General features: G+C 38.5%; 2 protein-coding genes across 4 annotated transcripts in view; both read right to left on the bottom strand.

The window, feature by feature from the left end:
- Positions 1-7,998: 7,998 nt before the first annotated feature.
- CAVIN4 (caveolae associated protein 4) lies at positions 7,999-18,444 on the bottom strand. Its single transcript, XM_038552943.1, is given in 4 exon segments — positions 7,999-11,088; positions 16,697-17,017; positions 17,019-17,153; positions 18,305-18,444. Coding segments are annotated over 3 exon segments (1,086 nt in total). The 5' UTR covers positions 17,106-17,153; positions 18,305-18,444; the 3' UTR covers positions 7,999-10,410.
- Positions 17,649-23,576, bottom strand: part of TMEFF1 (transmembrane protein with EGF like and two follistatin like domains 1) — an 80,144-nt gene continuing 74,216 nt past the window's right edge. For 2 of the 3 annotated variants that reach the window (XM_038552940.1, XM_038552941.1), the window contains 2 exons: positions 22,432-22,590; positions 17,649-18,743 (listed from right to left, as the gene is read on the bottom strand). In XM_038552940.1, coding sequence (XP_038408868.1) covers positions 18,659-18,743; positions 22,432-22,590 — 244 coding nt within the window. In that variant the 3' untranslated portion in view covers positions 17,649-18,658. The remainder of the gene's footprint in view (positions 18,744-22,431; positions 22,591-23,576) is intronic. The other variant, XM_038552942.1, reaches the window with a different exon arrangement.

Below are 23,576 nucleotides of genomic sequence, written 5' to 3'. Positions count from 1 at the left end.
TCAGACTCAACACCTCTAAAGCCTACCTTTATCAGTTTTCTGTGCTCCTCATCTCAGTGGATGGCATCATGTGCTGTCTCAAGTCAGAAATGGAGCAGTTACCTTAGACTCCTTCCTCTCCCTCATGCCCAGTTGTGGGTCTGTTCCCTAGGAAATAGACTCTTGAGACTTGAGTGCAGGTGGTTTGGGGGAAGGGGAGTGCTCTCAAGAATAGCACCTGTGAGGACTGAGGGAGGGAGGATGAGGTGGAGGGACCTGAACAATTGATGCAGTTCAAACAGTGCCCTCAGCCAATCCTATGGCGACCTGGAATGGCCTTTCAAAATTATTCCACACTGAGAGAAAGAATGGAGCACATACCCCCCAAGTAAAACCTGTCACTGGATGTGAGCTGCTTTCAGGAAGGGGTGTGCCTTAGGTGGGGTGGCTCTCTGTGCTGGGGGTCTAGGCTGAGAGAGGCATCAGCCAACAAAATTCACAGCATCTGGAGGGATGAGTGCTTGTCTAAAAAGGAAAACTGGAACAAAAAAAAAAAAAAGGAAAACTGGGCATCACACCACAGTACCCACTACATCCCCATACTCAGTCACCAAGCGTTTTACCTATTCCTACATTTTAATTTGAAGATCCCTCCTTCTTTAGGCTACTCTCTTCATTCTTCAAAAAATATATGAGAGTCCAAATGCACCAGGCACCATGACAGGAACAAAGTAATGGATGAAGCAGATATAGTTTCAGCTTTCAAGACATTTACAATCTAGCTGGGAAGTGAATAATCATTCAAATATATACTTTAAAACTATGATAAGTATTCTGAAGAAAAATCAGAAGTACAGAATTCCAGAATTGTGCAATATCACCATTATAAAATAAATAAAAGCGCAGAATGCTGTGAGATCTTACAAGGAGGCTTGCCCAGCAGAGCACTGGGGTGGAGGCAGGAAAAGTTTCCCTGAAGAAGTGTCAAAGAGGAGTGGGGATTTACTAGGTGTGTGCTTGGTTGTTGGACTGGAATGGGAGCGGAGAGGTGTGAACAAGATAAGGAAACCGCCTTTGCAAAGTTTTGTAACAGATGGGACGAGGATTTGGAGGAAAGGCCAGCACATCTGCAATGCAAAAATTGAGAGGCAAGGGCAGTAAGAGATGAAAATGAGGAGACAGGCAGGAGCCAGGCCATCCGGAGCTAGACATTGGGTCTTTCTTCCTAAAAGTTATGAAAGCCAATGAAAAAGCTTTAATCTCTGTCACAAAAATGATATACCTAGTTACGCAAAATATTCAACCACTCCAATCAATGTAGATAAAATGGATCATATAGATACACAAAATTGTTAAAAGCTAAATTCTGTAATGCTAAGTGCTGGGGAATATATATATATTCAGTGACAGTATTACTACTACAATAGTCTGCTTTCCTATCTCTCAGGACTACTTTGCTTCCTCTGAACAGTAACACCTAGCTGTTATTGCTTGCTAAATGCCAGTGTGCTAAGTGCTTTGCATAAATTAAATGACTTAATAAAGCATCTTTATGAAGTGGGTACTATTTAGACATTGAGATACAGAGTGTCATTTGTGTAAGTTCTCATAGTCGATAAATGGCAGACTACGACATGAAGCCAGATGTCTAATTAGAAAGCTAAAGCTTTTGACTAATACCCTGAAATACCCTACCTAAGCTTTGTAAACACCCAACCTCACTTGAGTATTTCCACGCTGCCTTGAACTTCCTCCCATCATGCCCAAGTCATGAGATCAGACCTATTTTGTAAATCAATGTCCACCAAACCTAATACAACCAACCACGGGCTACCTTTTGAGGGCCACCCCTAGAACCAAAGCACTTTCACCTGGTTGATCCCGCTGGTCCTTATTCCCTCCTCACCAGCCTATGATTTTGACGCCCTAATCTTCTGGCAGCTAAACCCGAGAGCTTTAAAAACTATTTGCTAAAAAAATACAAACTTACCTGAATATGAGTCAAAGAAAAACAAGACCACAAATATGCTGTAGTCTCGTCCTAATAACTATTTTATGATCCTGTTTTTTTATTTTCTATGTTAAAGCTAACCCTCTATTCCTTTCTCTTTAAGATTTCACTTATTTGAGAGAGCATGAGCAGAGTGAAGGGTAGAGGAGGAAACAGGTTCCCACTGAGCAGGGAGCCTGATGCAGGGCTTGATTCCAGAACCTGAATCCTGACCTGAGCTGAACTCAGACGCTTAACCAGCTGAGCCACCCAGATACCCTCACCCTCTATTCCGAATTGAGAGCTATTCCAAATGGCAGGTTTATAAAGTTATGAAAGTATCCACCAGATGTCAGCCTTGAGCTGCAATGGAGTTTACTGGGCCGTGGCCAAGGAGTAAACAAGGAGGCAACAGGGAGTGGAAGACTTTTGGAGTTCAGGTGATTTCTTTTGCAATGTAATTGTAGTTAGCTCTTTGTTTACCAACACCCTAGTTTGATTTTTCAACAAGTATAATTAGATCAATACATCAGATCGTGTCACTTCTCTGGTCAACAAGCTCCAATGTGTCCCCCTCTCACTCAAAATAAAAACAAAACTCCTTACCACAGCAGCCTTTGACACCCCACTCCTCCATTCCCGTCCTCACCCAGTTCAGCCATTGTTCCCTGAACCCACCTAATGAGGACACTGTAGCTACCTTCTCAAGAGAGGCCTTCCCAGACACCCTTTGTAAAATGGCACCCAGCCTGCACCAAACACCCATAATGCCCTACACCCTACTTTGACTTTTTTTTTTTTCCATAATACTTATCACCTAAAATATTACATTTACTAACTGTCAGTCTCTCTCAGGAATGTTAGCTCTCGGAAGGCAGGAACTTTTGTCTTATTCACTGCTTTATTCCCAGAGCCTAGAATGGTACCAGGCTTATAGGAAGTGCTCAGTTAAATGCCATATAAATGAATTACTTGATTCAAAGATAGAAAAGATCTCATATTTTAAAGAGTCGTTTGTTTTCATTCCGTAAATACTTATTAAATACCTAATATAAAGAAGGCATTGAATTACGGGAAATATGAGTAACCTCTTAATGATGAAAAGCACAGTCTCTTGCTCTTACAACATTTCAGAAAATTCATACACAATATTTAAAAGGTTTTACAAAAAAAAAACAGTATGACAATCATGGGTGCCAATTGTGGGGAACTATGGAACAAAAACATGATGCTTACATTCATCTTTAGGCATCTTTACTACCTTGCCTCCAAATAGACTGTTCTATTCTTAAACCCTCCCTGGGAGATGTTTTCTGCAGAGTAGGATTTCTTTGTGAGTAACCCAATTCCCTTCCCCTGCATTTGAAATCCATTTATTTTGCTTTGTCCTTAATGACAATAAAAACTACCCAGTTACCTTTCTCCAGGTTATTCAATATGCACTATTTAAAGGAGTTCCTGGCTTTGATCTTTAATTTGAAGCTAGATTGTATTTCTGCCCAGAAGACTCAATTAAGTTTCATGATTTCCATGTCCATTCTGTCATTCCTACACCTCATGCCCAGGGGGAAAAAAAATAATCATTGTCCTTTTTGGAAAACAAAAACGTGGAAGTCAAGAAAAATAATCCACCATATGCATATGATCTGGGTTCCATCAAACCATTAGGAGTAAATTCAGACTCCTCTGGACCCAATTTAGTCTCTTCTCAGCCTCTCTCCCTTCACAGATGCAGTCATTCTGGAGCAGGGGGGAAAAAAAAGGAAGGAGATGCTTAAGCAAATTATTACCAGAAGATGATTTTTTTTTAAATATGGAAGAATAACTAGTAAATCTTAAGTGATTTTACTCTCCAATACAGGTTTGCTGGTAATGCTACAGATGGTTTAATAGGAGAAAGATGTAGGAGTTTCAAGTAGAGAACATTTTGGTGCACTTTCCTATGGATCTACAACCTATGGTCTATTTGGATATTTTCTCTCCTGTTGAAGGAAATTTAGTCCTGTTTCTTTACAGTTGACAAGCATGTGATTGTTCCCCTCTGAAATCTCCATTGCTTTGAACTACAGCCAAGCACATCCCATGCATAATCCTGTTAATTTCTTTCTTTTCCTTATGGAAACATTCCGAATAAATGTGGCCACTTGAAAGGTGCTAATAAAATTAAAACAACAAACTCATTTCAATGGATTTCATTTTACCTTAAAACAACATCTAAATAACCAGTTTGTTGAGAATTTAAAGCTTTAGATAAAAGGCCTAATGAGGCCCTGGTAAGTTACAAATATTAGCCCATAAGATTCTAAAGATAACTTGGCTGCTTTACAGCATTATGCTGTAGGCAAACTTCAGCCAGGAATAATACCTTAATGGATTCACAGCAAGAACATGAACCAAACCCCCCAGACCGTAGTTCTCATTCTGGGTCTAAATTTAAGCCTAGAACAGTATTTATTGTTTCTCTTATTTTTGAGTGAATGATACCAGGAAGGTTTGGAAACCAGACAATGTTTGAGGATAAAGAATTCCTGCTCTTACAAAAGTAATGGTAATCACAGAATGTCAGGAGAAAATTGTTCTTGAAATGAGAGCCCAAGAATTGTTCAGAAAATAGCTTTATTTAGAAGTGAGCCAACTTCTTTACCCACTCCTTCTTCAAAGTCCAACTGCCCCAATTTTCTCATGAAAACACAGAATTTCACTTCTCTAACAACCGTGTTTCTCCAGCCCTACCCTCTGGGCTATGATGTATAATATGCTACTTGCCTGAGACCCTCCACCCTCCTTGGTCCTATCAAGCAGATGAGCACCTCAATTCAATGTGTCTAAATGAGGCCTACAAGGAGTAGCAGCCACCTTCACTGGGTTGTTTAACTGCACATGAGGCCTCAATAGCACAAAGCAGGCTGTGGCTTCCAATTGGACCATATGTACTGGGGTGGTGGGTTTTCTGGCCCAGGAGCCCCAGTTTCTCTGCCTCTTGAATCCTTGCTACCTGCTCACCTGAGGGGAGGTCTTCCATTCCTGCAGCTCCGTCTGGATAAGCATGTGAGGCAAGCCTGTGGTCTTCACTACTAGCTGATAAAATGAGCTGTTTCCACTCGACAAACCTTGTGCTCTCCCTGCTGACACCCCAGAGCAGGCAGGCAGACAGAAATCTCCTGTCTTAGCTCTAAGCCACATTTTCCAAGACAATTTACCAGACGTTCTACATTTGGGAGATTTACTGGACCTTTGCTCAGTCAGTAATAATGATACATTGGTCCCCATTTGCTGGCAATCCTCATACAAACTCTTCTATCAGCAAGAACCTTGGAGAAGATAAAATGGGTTGCATCAGACCCTATCTTTAAACCCTTAATACATTTGCAATACCATGAGTCAGATCTAACACAAGAGACACCAGGGAATTAGATTTGCAATCACAGTACCCACAATGAAATTGAGGCTCTTGCTACAACTGTGGCAGCTGATAGGAGTAGCTACATAAAACTGGGCAACTGGCCTTGGTCAGTGTACCAGATTATAGCAGCTTTTACAATAATGACAGCTGCTTTGACACTGTACTGTCAATCACAGCTCTAACTGGAATCTTTAGGTGCCAAACAACTGATATTAGAGAAAAAAGTAACAAAAAAATATCCATCTAAGAATGAGAAGTAGCTTTTCTTTGGACTATACAATGAGCAAGCAGAAATCTGGCCTTGAGCAAAGATATAGATGGGAGAAGCTCTCACAGTGGCCATAAACCTAAAGACAATGCTGCTTCTCAAGGACTCTGGAGTCCTAGTGGATAGACAACAGACGTGCTAGAGCCACTTCAAATCAGGCTTTTCTTCAAACATCGGTGAGAATCATAATGGCTAGATTAGGAAGACCTGTAGTGTGGGAACTTATGTGGAGTACAGGCATGGCTCCCCTTTGGTATTCAGGCTATCCCAAGAGACCAGGAACCAAGGCTATCATCAGAGCAGAGTAAAAAGCCATCAGGAGAATATGGTCTTAAAATCCCTGGACAGAATATATTTCCTATCTCAATGAATTGCATAGCTACTTGCCCAAGTTCCAGTTATCATTTTCTCCCCATCACAACCCACAGCCAAGTTTAACCCATTCATAGTTCTGTTCATGCTATAGGGCAGGTGCTATTCTCTCACCTAGGAAAATACAAGGGCCCCAGTAACTGGTCTCTCTCCTCTGGTATGATAATAAGAGCATCCTTTCATAAACATAAGTCGTGGTATTCCATGGCTTTAAATCCATCAATGGCTCTCTGTGGCCTTTGACATAAAACCCAAAACACCTTCACACAATCTCCATAGCTGAACCTTGCCTTGAATTCTGTTATTTAGCTGACTCATTAGTTTTCAAATGGTAACTGAAATATTCTCTAGATTTCCCTGGCAGCCCCTAGCCAACTTGTTAGATGCTCTTCATCTGTGGTCCCATCATCCATTGTTAAATCTGAGGCTCCTATCACAACGATACTGGGTTACCTAACTCCTCCCCTAAGTTTTTCCAGGGAAAGAACTCCTTTAGTGCAGGGCCATGTCCTTCATGATATTTAATGACTGCTAGCACATGGGAGGTTCTCCAAGTGCTGGTGACCCAGACGAATAAAATACAGTTCTTGCCCTTGAAAAACATAGTCTAGTCTAGAAAGCAGTTAAGTAAACTGGAATACAATGTAAGTGCTATGACAGATGTGTGATCTGAATTCTATACAAAGCATCTTCCATTCCTACAATTCTAACATCTTATACACAGCACTAGTCACATTGCTCAATTTTTGCTTGACTATCTCCCAGAACATGACAAGCCCAAGATAAGGGTTGGAAAAGTGGAGGGGAGGAGGAGACATAGACTGTGTTCTATTCATCTTTGAATCCTCAGTGCCTCACATAGAAGCTGGCATATGAAGGTGCTGTATATATTGAGTATGTGAAGTAATTAATCATACCCTTCCTGGGGAGTGGGAGGTGACCAAAGAAAGCTAAAATGAGGAAATTGACATTATCACTGAACTTGAAAGTCATCTCCCAGAATGAGAGGGAGACAAGTGGCATGAGCAAAGGTATCAAGAGGCAGAGCAGTTGGGGGAGGGGAGGGGCTGGACAAGCACAGCTGATTTTAGAAAGACGCCCAAAGTAAATTCAAAGCCTAAGTACATTCTATCATTCCACCCCCAACCTCTCAGGGATCCCTGGATTTTCTAAGAGACTCACCTTACCCTAGGTCCCCTATCTACTTATGAAATACACTAAAGAATTCTGACCGGGTAAGGACAGCTATAAATCCTCACGCATCACATAACTCAGAGGTAGTTGGTCACAAGAATAATACACAGAATTCAGCACTAAGGCTTCTTCATTTTTCATTCACTACAGACCAGGTACTAGCATGCCCAAAATTCAAATAGAATTGAGGAGGAGACCATAATCATCATTCCCCAAAGTCTTGATTCAAATATGCCAGAGCAATTTATTTTGGGAATGTAAACTGCAATTGTTTTTAGTAGGGTTCAATAAAAGAAGCTATAGAAAACATGTCTCAAAAGAAAACAAGGCCCAGCAATTTGGACCTGGAATGGAACTGTAATAGAATTTTACAGTTAACAATGATTCTGTGAAATATTTTATGTAACATAACCCATGCTCTTTAGCTGATGGAGTCACAATGAACTTCAGGCTTTGTTCTAAACCAAACCCTTAAAAGTGCACAAAAGGCAAAGAATGAAGTCAAAATGAAAATATTTGTATTTTTAATTTATGAAAACTTGTTGAAGGGAGATCACATACACACACCAATACACTCTCAGCAAGCTGGATTTTCACGCTCCTCTTATCACTATCTCACATTTAGCCTTAGCCTGTTTTTTAACAAACAAGCCAGAACCAGGCCACCATAAACTCTCAGAGGAAAAGCCCCTGGATCCAACATGCATAGAAAACAGAGCCGCACTACCAAGACTCCACGCTCTCAGTGTCTATGGTGTTACACGATTTTGCCTCATAAAAGCAAAAAAAAGATAAATCCTGGTCATGGTTTTATTGAATAAATTGCTTAGAATCTAACATATAATTTCAAAAACACAGGAGTAAAATGAGCAAAATATCTATTTTGTGTCATCTGAAACTTCTGAAATAAGGAACATTGACTAGAATATTCTTTGCATTAAATGGCAATGCATGATTTTATAGCCTATAATAAATAGACATTCTTTACATTAAGAAAACAGAAGGTGAAAAGAGAAACAATTATGAATGTGGAATTGAGAAATACTCTATATGGTGAAAAATGTCAAGACACAAAAGTGATTGGAGGGGAAAATCCTGGAACTAAGAAAGCAGTATAACGCTTCAATGAATCTCTAGTTACATAAAATTGTGTTTCTGGGGTTGTACGAAGTCTTACCACGATGAAGAGCTGACCAGGTTATAATGTTTTCCACATCAAAACTCAAATGTATCTATATATTCCATAATGTTAAGCCTGGTGACATAATAAGGTCAGTAAGCAAACAAACTACAAAAATTCCTTGGTAGTAATATCTGCAGAAAAATATTTTAGCCCCAATGATATTTACTCTGTGTAGGGCTAGAAAAAAGAAAAAGCTTATAACTTCTCATATTCTTCTTAAATTCAAAACATATCTATAACAAGAAGGGTTACTATATCAAATTCATGCCATGTTATTTGCATTATTAGTAAAAATATTTATAAATAGGATACCAACATCAAACTTTACCTTTTTAAAATTCAAATTTATAATGGCTTTAAGGGAATACGTGACTAGGCATCCAAGCTCTTTCTAAACTATAACATTTTTTAAATTATTCTTTTCAAACAATGTTGTAAACACTTTAGTTTTCAATATAAAAAGATAATCGAGATGAACAATTCATGATTTTATGTATTCATGTAGAGTGAAGAAGGAAATGATACTGAATCAAACTCCCAAACCCAAATATCTGGGTAACCAAGTCAAATACTCTATAGCTTATTTGTATCTGTCTGTGTAAGTTGATTACAATTTTTAAATACGATATGAGCGCCCAAAATTGATCTGACAGCTGCTTGTCTACACTCTTCAAACTCAACAATTCCATCATTTCTTCCCCATTACAAAAAAATGGAGATTTAAACATACCAGAAGTGCAGAACCAGTATGACAATTTTTCATGTCAGCAATAATATCTACTTCCAGATTGGCTAGATATAAAGCTAATGGTTAAGTGCAATCTGGCTTCCTCCCAAACCAGCAATGATGAATTCCTATGATCACTGTTTTGGACAGGCAGGCCCTGAGGGGTTCACTCTGGAAAAAAGAAACATGAGGCCATTTCCAAACCCATTGCATCAGGAAAGATTTTAGAAAATCCTCTTGAAAGCACACAGTCATAGTTTTACACTTCATGCTGCCCAAAGATTGCTCTAGTCTACCATAGATCTAAATCAACAGAAAATTAGAAAAGGAGTTTCCAGAAAGCATTTTAAGACCCTACCCAAGGTTGGATTTTAGTCTTTGACAGAAAAAGATGTTACTCAAATATTTTTTATCCCTTAGTCTATGAAAAGGCTTCTGAAGACCAACTTGAGCTTCTGGTCCAACCTAGGTCCTCAATGCTTGGTGCTCAAGTCTTTTTTAGAAGGTGTAATTATTACAATTCTGTTCCTGAGGAACCAGTGGGGTTTGTTTTCTCTGAATGTGCTTGCTCCCTGTACCCCCAGAATGTATAACATTTCCTTTGATCTTCACAACAGTCTTCTGAGATGGGATAGACTAACACTCTCCATTTTACTGATGAGCGTATTAGCAGGTGTCTTGCCGAGGGGCTTGGTATAACAGAGCTATAATGCCAGATCAAATGCTCAAGTCCAGAACTTCATTTTTTTTTTAAGCAAAAGCATCAAAAAGAAGTGTGACTACTAATTTACTGATGAATCTATTTGAACATATGGATGATATAATCCACATGGGTTATTCCCCTTTGAGCTTGGCCACAACATCCATCTAGACCAAAACTGAAAGTTCACTTGCAAATGATGGCTACAAATTGCCCTTCCTATGTTTTAGACACCAAACACCTAATTGGCCCTCACTAGGAAACTACTTTCCTGCTGGGTAAGAGAAAAGAACTTAAAAATCCACAGCTGCCATTAAGAATGACATAAAAGAGAGTTGATAGAATCATACAAGCCCAGGGGAGAAAAAGGAAGTTATAAGGAAATGTAGAGAATACTTGTATTACCTTTAAAATTTTAAACATCAGAAATGAAACCAGCCGTGTCATCCATGTTTTCCTATAGACACATATACATGACTATTGTATAAAGTAAATGACTATACTACGCTATCAATGTAAATGACTGTATCATTTAAACTAGAACCTGTGATTAAAGAGATTTATATTTATAATATGCTTAGTTCCTCTTTATGATTACTGCTTTAAATCTAGCAAAAGAGACTCATCATCCTCCACTTTCACCTGGGGTTTAAAAGTAACTTTTAAAGGCTCAGGGGTTGAAATCTCTCCCCCTTCTCTGGGAGGATACGCCGCCCTGGCCTCCTCATGGTCTGTTTCACTGAGCTCATCAGTGTAGATCTCACTGATGGGACCCAGAGACTCACTCCTGGCAATGATGTCCACACCCATCTCCCTGACCTCCTCCACGTCGCCCGCCACGGTTTGGTCCTTCGCTTTCCGAAGGCTACGCATCTTAAAAGCTTCCCTTGAGGGAGCTGCATTAGAAATGGATTTCTTAAACCTTTCACCTGACTGTTTCAGCCTCTCTCCTGACTGCCTTAACCTCTCTCCTGACTGCCTTAGCCTTTCTCTCCTCTCCGGGGTCACTATTCTAGTTCTAATTCTGTTCACTTTCTTGTCAAAATTTTGCCGTGTCTTCTGCATGTTTTCTTTGGAAAATGCCTTTTTGATATTGTCAATGCGCTCCTTGCCTGACTTTCTAAGCCTGGCAGATTTGCTTTCTTCCACATAATATTCTTCGTCTGAAGATAGATCTATTGGAGGGTCAAAGACATCGTCCTCGACCTCTTGATTCTCAGTTAGGCTTCTGTCCTTGACAATAGACAGGGATGTTGGACACCGAATCTCCTCCTGAAGGAGAGAAAGAGAAAAAGCACATTAGGTTATCAGTTCTTTTACCTTCTGGCCACACCTTTTCCATCTCCTCCACAGGCTATGCAGCCTCCGCCTGTGTCTCAACTGTTGGTTTTTCTCAGGGTTTCTCTCTCCTTATCTCTTGTTGCTTCGTCTCCCAAGCTCAACCAGAGCAACCTGACCCACTCCTCCCCTCAGATCCAATAGTAAGCAAACTCACAAATATTTTCACCTCTCCCCTTCTCCTAAGATGGTGACACAATTCTATATGACAGACAGACCTCACCTGGACGTAACAGGGACACCTCAAACTTAACACGTCCAGAGTCACCAGGGGGCCTCAGTCCGTTAAGCATCCAACTCTTGTTGTTGTTGTTTTTTAAATAAAGATGTTATTTATTTGAGAGAGAGAACAAGAGAACACAAGTGGGGGGAAGGGGAAGGGACAGAGGGACAGGGAGAAGCAGGTTCCCACTGAGCAGGGAGACTGACACTGGAATTGATCCCAGGACCTTGCGATCATAACCTGAGTCGAAGCCAGATGCTTAACCAACTGAGTCACCTAGATGCCCCTCAGCACAGGTCTTGATCTCAGGGTTGTGAGTTCAAGCCCTGCATTGGGCTCCATGCAGGATGTGGAGCCTACTTTAAAATAAATAAATTCATTAATTAGATTAGATTAAATAAATACATTTTTTAAAAATTTAACATGTCTAAAAATTAAGGTCCACACAGCATCGTCTCTATCCTCTCCACAGCTGCTCCTTTTCCTGGGCCTCTCAGCACCAAACCCCCTCCAGGTGCCACCCAAATAGAAATCTCAGAATTTTCAACCCAAGTATTTCCTCTCCTTTCAACCCATATCCCATGGGTCACCAAGCACTGGTGATAACCCTGCTTAATAACTCCTGCCCGGGATCCCTGGGTGGCGCAGCGGTTTGGCGCCTGCCTTGGGCCCAGGGTGCGATCCTGGAGACCCGGGATCGAATCCCACATCGGGCTCCCGGTGCCTGGAGCCTGCTTCTCCTTCTGCCTGTGTCTCTGCCTCTCTCTCTCTCTCTGTGACTATCATAAATAAATAAATAAAAATTAAAAAAAAAATAACTCCTGCCCCCTCCTCCTTCCTCCTTGCCTCTACCAATGTCTTAGTTCAGGTCCCTGTCATCTCAAGCCTGAACTTTTTGAAATAATACATTTACCTCCAAAGCATCACCTAAATATTTCCTGGGAAATATTTCTAAAGTATAGCTCTGTAACACATCCTTTCTCTACTGTCAAACTTTTGGGAACTTATCAACATCACAAGAAAGATAGTAAGATTAGAAGGCTCTTCAGTTTGAGCTAAACTTACTTTCCAGTCTAGCAACAGACTGTGTATTGTGTACACAGAGTATTGTGTACAATGTATTGTGTAATCGCTCTCTGCTCCTCAAACACAATGTTTTCATCTCTTCATGCCTTTGTATATTTTTTTTACTACCTTTTTCTTTCATTACTTTTAATGCCTTTCACTTCTTCTCAGTTCTGTCAACAAAATCTTTGAGAATCAATTTAAATGTCCCCAACGTCCCCCCAAGAAGCTAATTCTTTCTCCAATTTACACCAGAATGATAGGTACACACCTCTACATACAACACTTTTTGAACCTCTAGATAAAAAGGAAAAGATGTCAAAGAACAAAAAAGGAGAACTATCAGCCAGTGAGGCAAGAGGAAATCCAAGAAAGTAGCACCTCCAGGAGCCAAGGGAAAAGAAGCTTTAAGAAGAGAAGGAGGGACTAACAATGTCAGATGTGTAAAAGGATAAGGATGAGGACTGGATTTGGGAACCAATCTAGACAGACACTGGGGACCCCTGATAACCAGCCCAGAAACACAGCTGCTAGAGAAACCCATCTTACTATTTAGGGATTATTTCCAAAACTAAACAGGCAAAATTTAAGGATCATGAGATTTTAAGGGAATCCATGAGCTAAAATTTCTAAAAGAAACTATGCTCCTACTTAAGATCCAGATTAAATTTGCTCAATCAAAAATATTAATAAGTATGTAAGAAATAGGTTTACTCTAAAACCCATCAGCTTGACAGTCAAGAAGGTCCTTAGAACCTCATTTCTTTGGATACTTGCTTAAAATCAAATTCTTTGGCTACAGGATTGGAAAGTCTAGCAGTTAAAAAAAAAGGGGGGGAAGAAAAGGCAGGTGGGCGTCTCATAGCTAGCTCTCTGATGAATCAGTGCGAAGCAGCAAAATTATTCCTCTCCTTTCCTGACACCTGCTGCAGGGAGTAGCTCAGCAACACCAAGTGAGTTAGTATGGCCTGAGAAGGTATAATTAGAATAGGAAGGAGCCAAAGAATAATTACTGCTTAGTAGGGGGGAAAACCTCACAATCTTAGTGTGAAGAAATCAGATATAGCTTAACTCAGAAATCACATACCCTTCTCTTCAATTGCATGAATTAAACAAAATCAGGCTTAAAAACAAAACACAGGTAGAATCAGAGAAATTACTTGTTACATGGAAATATTTGTCGCAATTCCTATTAAGTCAGAGATACCATGAGTTAATGATGAATATACTATAATAATAATAATTGAAGATTGAGGCACATCGGTGGTTAAGCCTCTGCCTTCAACTCAGGTCATGATCTCAGGGTCCTGGTATCAAGCCCTGAGTCGAGCTCCCTGTTGAGTGGGGAGTCTGCTTCTCCCTCTCCCTCTGCCTCTCCCCTCTGCTCGTGCTATCAAATGAATAAAAAAAAATTTTTTTTTTTTAAATAATGATCAGGGCAGCCTGGTAGCTCAACGGTTTAATGCTGCCTTCAGCCCAAGGCGTGATCCTGGAGACCAGGGATCAAGTCCCACGTCGGGCTCTCTGCATGGAGCCTGCTTCTCCCTCTACCTGTGTCTCTACCCCTCTCTCTGTGTGTCTCTCATGAATAAATAAATCTTTAAAAAATAAATAAATAAATAAATAAATAAATAAATAAATAAATAAATAGTGATCACTGAAGATTATGGGATTGAGTTATAGTTGATTTCCAAATAATTGTTATATATCTTTTTATGTAAAAGTCCAGGTAAAATCATTTTTGTAACAAAACAAGTACTATCGTCAGAGTAATCAGAGTGGCTTTGATTGAGTATTAAAGAGACATAGCTAAGGGACTTTTGAATATATAGAAGTCCAGGACTTATCATTAGGGAATGGCCAAATATCTCATTTGGTAACTACAAGCATGTGGTTTGTAAGCAAAATTGTTAGAAGAGACAGTATGACTGCTGGCTTGCAATGAGAAGGTTATCGAGGTGAAAAAGTATGTTCAAAGAGAAATCACAATTGTATAATAAAGAGCAGATAATTTTTTTAATGCCAATATCCAGGATTAGGTGAAAGCTAAGCCATATACAACTATGGGAGATAAAGATGTAGCCAGGGAAAACTTTTTGAGAAAAAACCCAAATGGAAATGAAAATACACTATAGCTGAATTATCCCAGCTTCCAGTTAATTTCAGTAGGACAAGTGATCTCAGTATAACCACTTATATACATTAACTATGAGAATGAAGTATAAGAACTAATTTTAACTAAGTATAACCATGTACATACTGTATAGTGTTCTAACAGCTAATGAATCATCAAATCCATTGTTTTTACCTTCATCTTTTCTCTACAAGCTCTACCGTTATAAAAAATAGCAGCTGCTTACTGACAAACTACTGCTTCCTCCGAACAACCTAATTTCATAAAACTTCACAGCATTGTATCTTACAAGGAATGAGATCTGACTTAAATTAGCACCTCTAAGTAGCTTTTTCACTATCTTCAACTTTTTCAACTATAGGAAATCAAAGAGAAAAAATAACAAGCTTCAGGGAATAAAAAGGTGAATATAGAAAATAATCTTAACTGTAAAAAAAAAAATTTATGTCAATAGACAAGAGTCAATTAGAACATTTCAGAAACTTCTTTCTTCTAGCCTTTGTAGATTTTGATTGGTAACTGGTTCATAGGAGAAATGTCAGATACCAAGAATGTTTCCTGGCATGCCCCGTGCAAGTGAAGGGTACGACATAACCCATTCCAGCTAATGCCCTTGGAAAGGGAACTGAAGAATGGATCCTACATTCTCTAATACCAAATCTAGATCCCCATTACATACACTAATACTGGGACTGGCCTCTTTTTCTTAAGTAAAACAAGGTTCTTAAAAACAGATCCAAAATACTACTCTGCCATCCCAGGGTAACTTCATCAGTCAACAGACCACTGTGGAAAACTGTCTAACGTGTGAAGAATGCTGTGGGGAGCTGTGGCCCATATCTCTAGTGCCTTACAAATATCTGCCTACGTAATCCAACTGCATTCCTATTTCATTTTGTTTTTACTCTTCGAGGTTTTTTTCCTATGCACAGGGTATCCATCCATTTTTAAAATACACTGTGATAACACTGAATATATATGTATGTACAAAAGTGAATATCCCTGCACACATTCCTGATTTCATGCTTAGAAAAATCCTTTGACATGAAATGTTGGGGCCAGAAGGTTTGTAAAGGTTCTTAATAACATACTACCAAAACTTCCCTCCAGAAATGTTATACCAGTTAATACTGCCACCAGCATATGAAAGTACCTGGCTTTTTTTACCCTTAAACTCTGAGTATATGTTTTAATAATTGAAAATACTCAAATGGGCACAAGTGGAATTCTGATCATTTATTTTGTCTTTTGTAAATGGTCTGATAACGACTTTCCCATTTTTCTACCACAGGAAGAGTGTTCAACTTTTTCCTTTTGATATGTAAGTTTTAAAATATAGATATTATGCATTTTGCCATGGATGTGTTCCTATTTAAAAAAATATGAATGCCAAATGCAGAGAAACATAGGAACTTAGCACAAGACGCAATGTCACACTAAAACTACTATATTAAATAAGCTGAGTCAAAAGACTTTGTAATCAAATATAAGCAATTACTTATATGACTCCAACATCTGTAAAACTGTAACAACTATAAAAACTGCCTGATTATTTAAGAAATAGTTTTTCTTACTATGACTGTAACTTACCTATAAAATCACATGTAAAAATGCCAACAAATAATATTCTGAAAAGTTTACATTTTACTGTTTAAGGATTTCCAGGCTCTCTCCATAATAAAGGGGAAAACCACACTGTGGGACTCCTGGTCCTCAGTTTCTTTTTTTATACAACAAAGAGGTGTTTTAAACTAGAAGCTTCTTATATATCTTCTGGAACTAACATTCTCAGTCTTTGAAAGGGCATCATGCTAATATGGCTAATATGCTGGAAGAGCCTTACCAATATTAAGTTTCAAAGTCAAGAAATAGCCTAAGTTATGATCCACAGTTCATATTACACAAAATGGTTGGGAAACTCAAAATACTGATAGGATATAGTACATGAGAGAACATAGAAATGGCTTTATCCTGGGATTCTCGCTAATACAGAACTCTACTCCATGAATATATACAATAGTTATGATGTGATGCCAGAAACTTCTGATACAAATGGTTGGCAATTCAAGGATATTAAGATTCTACAGGAATCAAGCCAAATGCAAAAGTAGCAAGCTTACCTGGAAGATCACCACACGGAATTTGTTTTTTTTCATTATTTCCTCTTGCTTGGATTCAACATTTTTCACATGAACCTGTTGCCTCTCCACCCGGGCCTTCACATCTTTAATGTGAGCACTGACTTTTCGAGTTTTCTCAAACAACTTGTTAATGACATAGCCTGTATTGCTGTGTGACTGGGAAAGCTTCAACAGGTCAATCTGGACAGATTTTATGGCATTTTCCATTTCCCTATGTCTTTCCTCTAGTCTCTTCTGGCTTGCCTGCACACTGTCCACAATGGTGGCTACTTTGTCCAGCACCGTCACAATGGTAAGAGCAGGCGTCTTGGTCTTCGTCTTCTGTAATGCTTGACAGGCGATTCTGGTGGATTTTATCAGCATTGGAAGCAGACTCATTATGTTCCATTTTAGTTATTTCTCAGTGAAAGATGTCCCACCACAATCAATTCTGGCACTAAGAGTAAAAAGTTAGCTTGATAACAGGCAACAGGGTTGTTTAAAGGGTTGGAAACCCCACCCCTGGAGACTGGTCAAGTATTTATAACTACAAATACCCACACATGACTGTTCTGCAATATGAACCCTTGCAGAGCACTGGGTACTGTTCCAGACATGCTTGGTGACTGACTAATGGACTCAAATAAGACTGTGTGGAGAGAAGAGGAAAGCTTAAAAAAAAAAAAAAAAAAAAAAAAGTTCCCCAAAGCCACCATGTTACTAATAATAAGCCAAGGAGCCAAATGACCAAAAAAACAAATGCTGAATGTTGAGGGAAGCTTCTGCCTTTAGATAATTTCAAGCAGTATTTGTAAAAGCAAAGGGGAATTCTGAACTGAAATCTTTCTCTACTTCACATATTAAATGTACTGATTCATCAATATCAAAGAATGTGGTAAATAAATACACCAAAACAGAGGCCATATAGTGAAAACATTATATTATAACATGCTTTTCCAAACAAAATATTAAAATTAATATTTATTTTTGAACATATTCTTAAATTCTACATGCATACTTCCAAATATCTAAACTACATGTTAAACAGCTGAATACATTCTACTCACATTTCAGATCTTTAAACACCAACAATCTATTAATACAGCTATTACTACAGGACAAATTTGGATAGAGGTCTTAGATAATTTTTAAGCTCACCTTAAGAGCACCAATCATTAACAATCATTTTTGTATTTTATTCACGAACACTGATACAATTTGTTTATGTTAAAACAAATATTTCTTAAAAATGAATGTGTATTAAAGTAGTTTAACTGATCGAGTAGGCTTTATTCCAATCTGTTTGTTAAACAGACAATTCTCACAATATCTAAATCTACTTTCCAATGATCTGTTCCAACTTTGCTACCAGATACTTTTCCAAATTATCAGAATTATTTTTTCAAAGAGAGGAATAATCAAATTCCAATCCATACAGCTTATAAATATTTTACATCTAACACACACAGCTTTACAGGTCATGCGATAGGCAGTGTCTAAAAAATCAGTTACTAAATCTCAAAAACATTTAAATGTCTATTTAAACACAGTGTCTTCTAGATTTTTTATCTTTTTTTTGTAAGAAAAGTAATCTGTAAACATCTTTACCTTTAGTTCATGCTTGGTCATTTGTTGTGGTCATTGTGGAAGAAGTGGGTATGACTTTATAACCATTTGTGAAGTGGTCCTTCTTTGCAAAAATATTACATTCCATGGGTAAAGAACAAGTCTTAGAATTACCATGTGGTATAAATTTGTGAAATCAATTTCTGTATTTAAAAACATAAAACAAAGACTACTAAACAGTCCAAAACTGTTGTAGCTGAATATTCTAAATACGAGCCAACAGTACTACACTAAAAATGTCCAAAAATAAGGCCTCTGAAATAAATATTTCCATTCTTTAAAAAAAGACATAATAAATGTACATCACATGGTTAGTGTACATATAAAAGTCATCAGTTAAACCATTCTGGATGACGTATCTGAAGTAAAATGACCTAGGTTTTGCTTCTGTCGCCGTCCTCTGTTGTTTTTAGGGCATTTTCTGTTGAAAATAAAAGAAAAAAAAAAAAGAAAAACGTCGTTTTGTTTAAGATATTTCAAACGTTTCCAAAGTCATACAGATTTCACACACAAAGCCATATTGGGAAACAGGATGCTGTTTGATGCAAGACAAGCTGAGGACCAACATGTCAGACTGCTCTCTTCCCTACAGAGCTGGGAGGTGAGAGGGCTAGGTACAGCAGGTGTGAGCAAAAGCAAAGTTCACTACCGGGTCTCTATTGCTGCCTATGCCTCCCTGAGAGGAATCCTTGTCCTTCCTCTGGCCTGGCAGCTCCCTAGCCACAGTGACTAATAACACATAAACCTTGGGCAGTTGAAAGGATTCTGGCCTATATATGTCTCCTGAGCATGATGACACCCGCAAAGTGACAAGAACAGCTTGGATGAAGGAGTAATTAGGAACAGGTGTGCATGCACAGGAACAAACACACAAGAAATGCTTAGTGATTTTAGACACTGACTCAAAAGAAGTCATCCTGCTTGACCACAGAACCCAATAAAGAACTGTCATGCTGGGGGTAAGGGACAGTCCTTGGTTCTACTGTACTTGTTCTCCATGGTAGTATAAATCTCACTTGCTGTAACTGCTCTTATGCCTGTCCATCAGAATCCAAACTTATGAGATCTTATTATGCACCAAGGGCTGAGGTATGTAATGTGGTGCAAAGGCACTGAGATGAATTCTGGTCATTTTGAGCTTAAGCTCTGCTAAAAACTAGCTGTGCAACATCCATTTCCTGTATGCGAAATATTAAAAGTTGGACCAACCTCTAAAATCTCTGCCAGCGAGGAATTTATAATTTAATCTAAAGAAAGTCTTGTGGCATGGAGTACTCCTAAGTTCCATGTTTTTAATTCAGTTTCAAAGAGCACTGCTTTGCCTTGACCTGAAAGCCTTGACGGTAACACTTTCATTTCACATACTGTATTTCATAAATTTTATCTCACTAATCCTCCTAAAAACACTTTGAGGTAGACAATGATGAAATCATCTCCATTTCACAGTTGAGAGGCCAAGCAAACCTCTTTAACTGTCACCAATTCACCATGACATTGGAAAAGTTCTAACTTCCTGGCGCCATGGTTTTGTCATCTATGAAATAAAGGGGTTTGACTAGGATAATGTTTGAGGTCCCTGCTCTTCTGTCATTCTAAGTGTCTAAAAATATGAAAGAAGATTCCAAGCATAAAAGAACAAAGTTTTACTCTTGCAGTCTTGATAAGTGAGTCAGTGGGAACATCCTTTGAAAGGGAGATTCCTCGCATGTAACAGCCACCAGCCAGTTTATGGGATAAAACAGCTGTCCCATAATGGACTGTGTGGGAAAGACACTCCTTAAAAATTCAGTGAAGCTAAGTCCAAGTACATAATTATAATATTCTGAAGTCAAGAAGCAAAACATTTGAGGGGAAAAAAACAACACAATAAAAAGACAGGCCTCAAGGAGAGATGTATGATAAAATTCAAGGAGATGACCCCCTTCAGTCACAGAGCCAGTGGGCAGTGAAGACAATATAACATGTTTACAAAAACATTCTGACGTTGGAAGTGTCTGTGAAGGCAGTAAATGAATCTGGGATATCAGCTAGAAGGCATGAACTTGAAAAAATACCTGTCAGTAATTTTAACTTAGTAGAATTAGAATGTAGAAAATTATAGCACACTGAGAACAGAGGCAAAGAGCAGGATAAAAGGCTGGATTAGGATTTGTAAAACGGGGGATCCCTGGGTGGCGCAGTGGTTTGGCGCCTGCCTTTGGCCCAGGGCGCGATCCTGGAGACCCGGGATCGAATCCCACGTCGGGCTCCCAGTGCATGGAGCCTGCTTCTCCCTCTGCCTGTGTCTCTGCCTCTCTCTCTCTCTCTCTGTGACTATCATAAATAAATAAAAAATTAAAAAAAAAAAAAAAAAGGATTTGTAAAACGGCTTAACTACCTCCATGATCTAGAGTAAGGTACTTCCCCCATCCAGACCTTCAAATTTCCTTACTTCTCTAGAATGGAAGGGGTTGACTCAAAGTTGCTTCCTGCTGATTCGAACATCCTTTGATCTTCTTAAAGATGGCACTTTCACTGAGCCTCAAAAACTTCCCTCATCTTTACCTTATTTCTATCTCTCACCCTCCATATAATTTATTACTCAACTCCTGCTTTACTAGAATAATTAATATCCTATATGGTTCCCCTGACATCATGTTTTCTCTCCTCCAGTAAAATTTTGCAGATGACACTCAGATCAATGGTCTGAAAAAAAAGGATTCATTTCAAGTTATCTCCTCAACTCTATCCAAAAGCCCTGTCACTAACAAAATCAAGTTTGAACCTTGCTCCCATGCAATGGTCATACTTGGCAAATACACTTCCTCATATGACTCAACATGGACCATCCTCTTGATGGTTCCGTGGAAAGAGGAATGGTTTGGAAATGAGGCAGCACTTAATCCAAATCCAGGCACTTCCACTTACTAGGCACAGTAATGACCACAGGCAAATTACCTAACCTCTAAGCCTATATTAAATGGCCACAGGCAGCCCAGCTGTTACATGGGTTGCTTCTATTTTCCCTTTCTACTGTTATTTTTCACATCACTATCATCCCTATTTTAATCTATTGCCCAATTTTATTCTCAGTAGTCTTGCCTAAGGGCAGATCATCTGTTCTGTGGAATAAAGGCCACTGACTTTAGCACCTAAATTTTATGAAAAATACCCGTTACTCAGAGAACGTTTTTTTAATCATTTCTAGATTTATCATTTCAGCTCCAGATGGCTTAGAGTATTGAAGGTCTGGCTTCTATCCAGATCTTAGATAGAAGAGCCATAAATCCATGATGGCCTGCCAATATCTGTGTTTGATATGCTCCAATTCTCTGCCCAGAATAATGCAGAAAAGTACAGAGATGATGTTTATGGAACTTCTGAACCAAATCTTAAAGGAGATAGGAAGAGCCAAGCAAGATGAAAAGACATGACACTGGGAAGCAGAACAATATGAATTGGATTTAGTCTGACTTTTCTTGGGTCCTGTTCATCTCTGACTTACACGTTTCCACTCAGTTTGGAAAATACCCATTTTACGCCCATTGTAATCCAAGCATGTCTTTTAATTTGGAGTTTAGTTACAATAAACACCAATGGTTTTAGTTATGATGGAAAATTTTAAAGGTTCCTTACGATTGTATTCCAGAAAATGAAGTAATGTTAAGACAACGATAGAATAAGAAAAGTAGTTTTCTTTTATCTCTGATTTCTTCCTTTCTTATTATATTTACTGTGGATAAAGTATATTCTTAGGGCATAAACACCTTCCAGTTCTTCAGAGGTTTAAAAATTTTGGGCATGGTCCTTCTGCTACTACCATCATCATCCCTCAATGCAGTTCTAAGATCCCTAATTTCCTGCATGCTACTGAATATTCTCATGCTCCTTCTGCCTGCAGCCTAGCTATCCATGTAACCCTGAGAATGAGTTTGTGCCCATATTCTAAGGAAGCAAGATAAGGAGAGGCCAGACCTACACAGAAACCTTAGGGAACTAATTTTAGGATTTTTTTCCTAATAGACTGGAGAACTTAAAGCATCTATCATTTTCAGTGTGCTTCAAGGTTCTTTAATTTAATAGCTACCCATCTCTAACTGAAGGTTGGTATTTCTTAGGTCATTACTTACCTTGTTATGCACATGACAATCGCTACTATAATGGCAATCTGTACAGCTCCAATAATTGCTGCAATAAGAACATGAGTGAGCTTTTGCCTACTTGGCACAACATAGAGAATACTAAAGTCCGTCTTTTCACAGTGCTGTCCAGTGTAACCAGATTCACATCTGAAAGGGGGAGGGGGAGAGAAAGATTCCTATGAGAATTAGAAATTTCAATAATCCCAGGTTTTAAAACCAAAAACATACAAAAGAATGATACATTTATACTTAAATACAATTGCCATTTGTGTATTTTCTTAAACTCTATTTAGTACATCTGTTTCACACAGTGCTTCTTTTACCTATCATTATAAGACATTAATTTTAAAGTCACTAAATGATCATTATTACCTTCATTTAAAAAACAGGTACAGAATAGTACATTCAGTGGCCATAATATAGCTAATATCTATTCCTCACTCTAAGACATGCCAATTATTTTCTATTTTTTACAATTATGAATTAGGTGTGGTAAACTTTTGGTAAGTGTGCACATTTCTATATTTAGCGTTATTCCTTAGGCTAGATACTTGGAAATGGGATGACTGAATAAATAGGTATAAACATTTACAGTTCTCTGAACATAGCACCAAATTATATTCAACACACTTTTAGTATACATAAATATAATCATTTAAGACGCAGGGGGGAAATAAAGTTTTTAATGACAGAAACAGCCAAGCAGCCAAATAGGTGCTAATCTTAGAAATTATCTGAATTCCAAGTAAATAAAAAGGCAACAACATCAGCTGATAATAATAATTTGACAGGGGGAAACATTTAAGATATTTAACAGAAATTTCACATGTTTTAGCTGACAAAAGTGTAATGTATAAATTAGCCACCCTTCAGTTAGAACTGATTAATAAAACCTGAAGTGTAAGGATAGCATAGTTATTAACATCCCACACTTCATTTCAAAAAAAGATTTTTTAATAGAGCACATGCAAAGAAACCCAGGAATAAAAAAAAAAAAAGAAAGAAAGAAAGAAACCCAGGAGTAGGGAACTAGGTAGCTAAGGGGGACATGAATACACTAATCCCATCCCTGAGGTTCCTACACATTTGCCAGAAAGTTTCGCATTGGGCTTTTAAGTTTACTAGCAGACCAA

The sequence above is a fragment of the Canis lupus genome, chromosome 11, assembly GCF_011100685.1.
Source record: "Canis lupus familiaris isolate Mischka breed German Shepherd chromosome 11, alternate assembly UU_Cfam_GSD_1.0, whole genome shotgun sequence".
NCBI classification, from domain to species: Eukaryota; Metazoa; Chordata; class Mammalia; order Carnivora; family Canidae; genus Canis; species Canis lupus.
The sequence above is the reverse complement of the archived record's forward strand: the minus strand, read 5'-3'. Positions and strand labels throughout refer to the sequence as shown.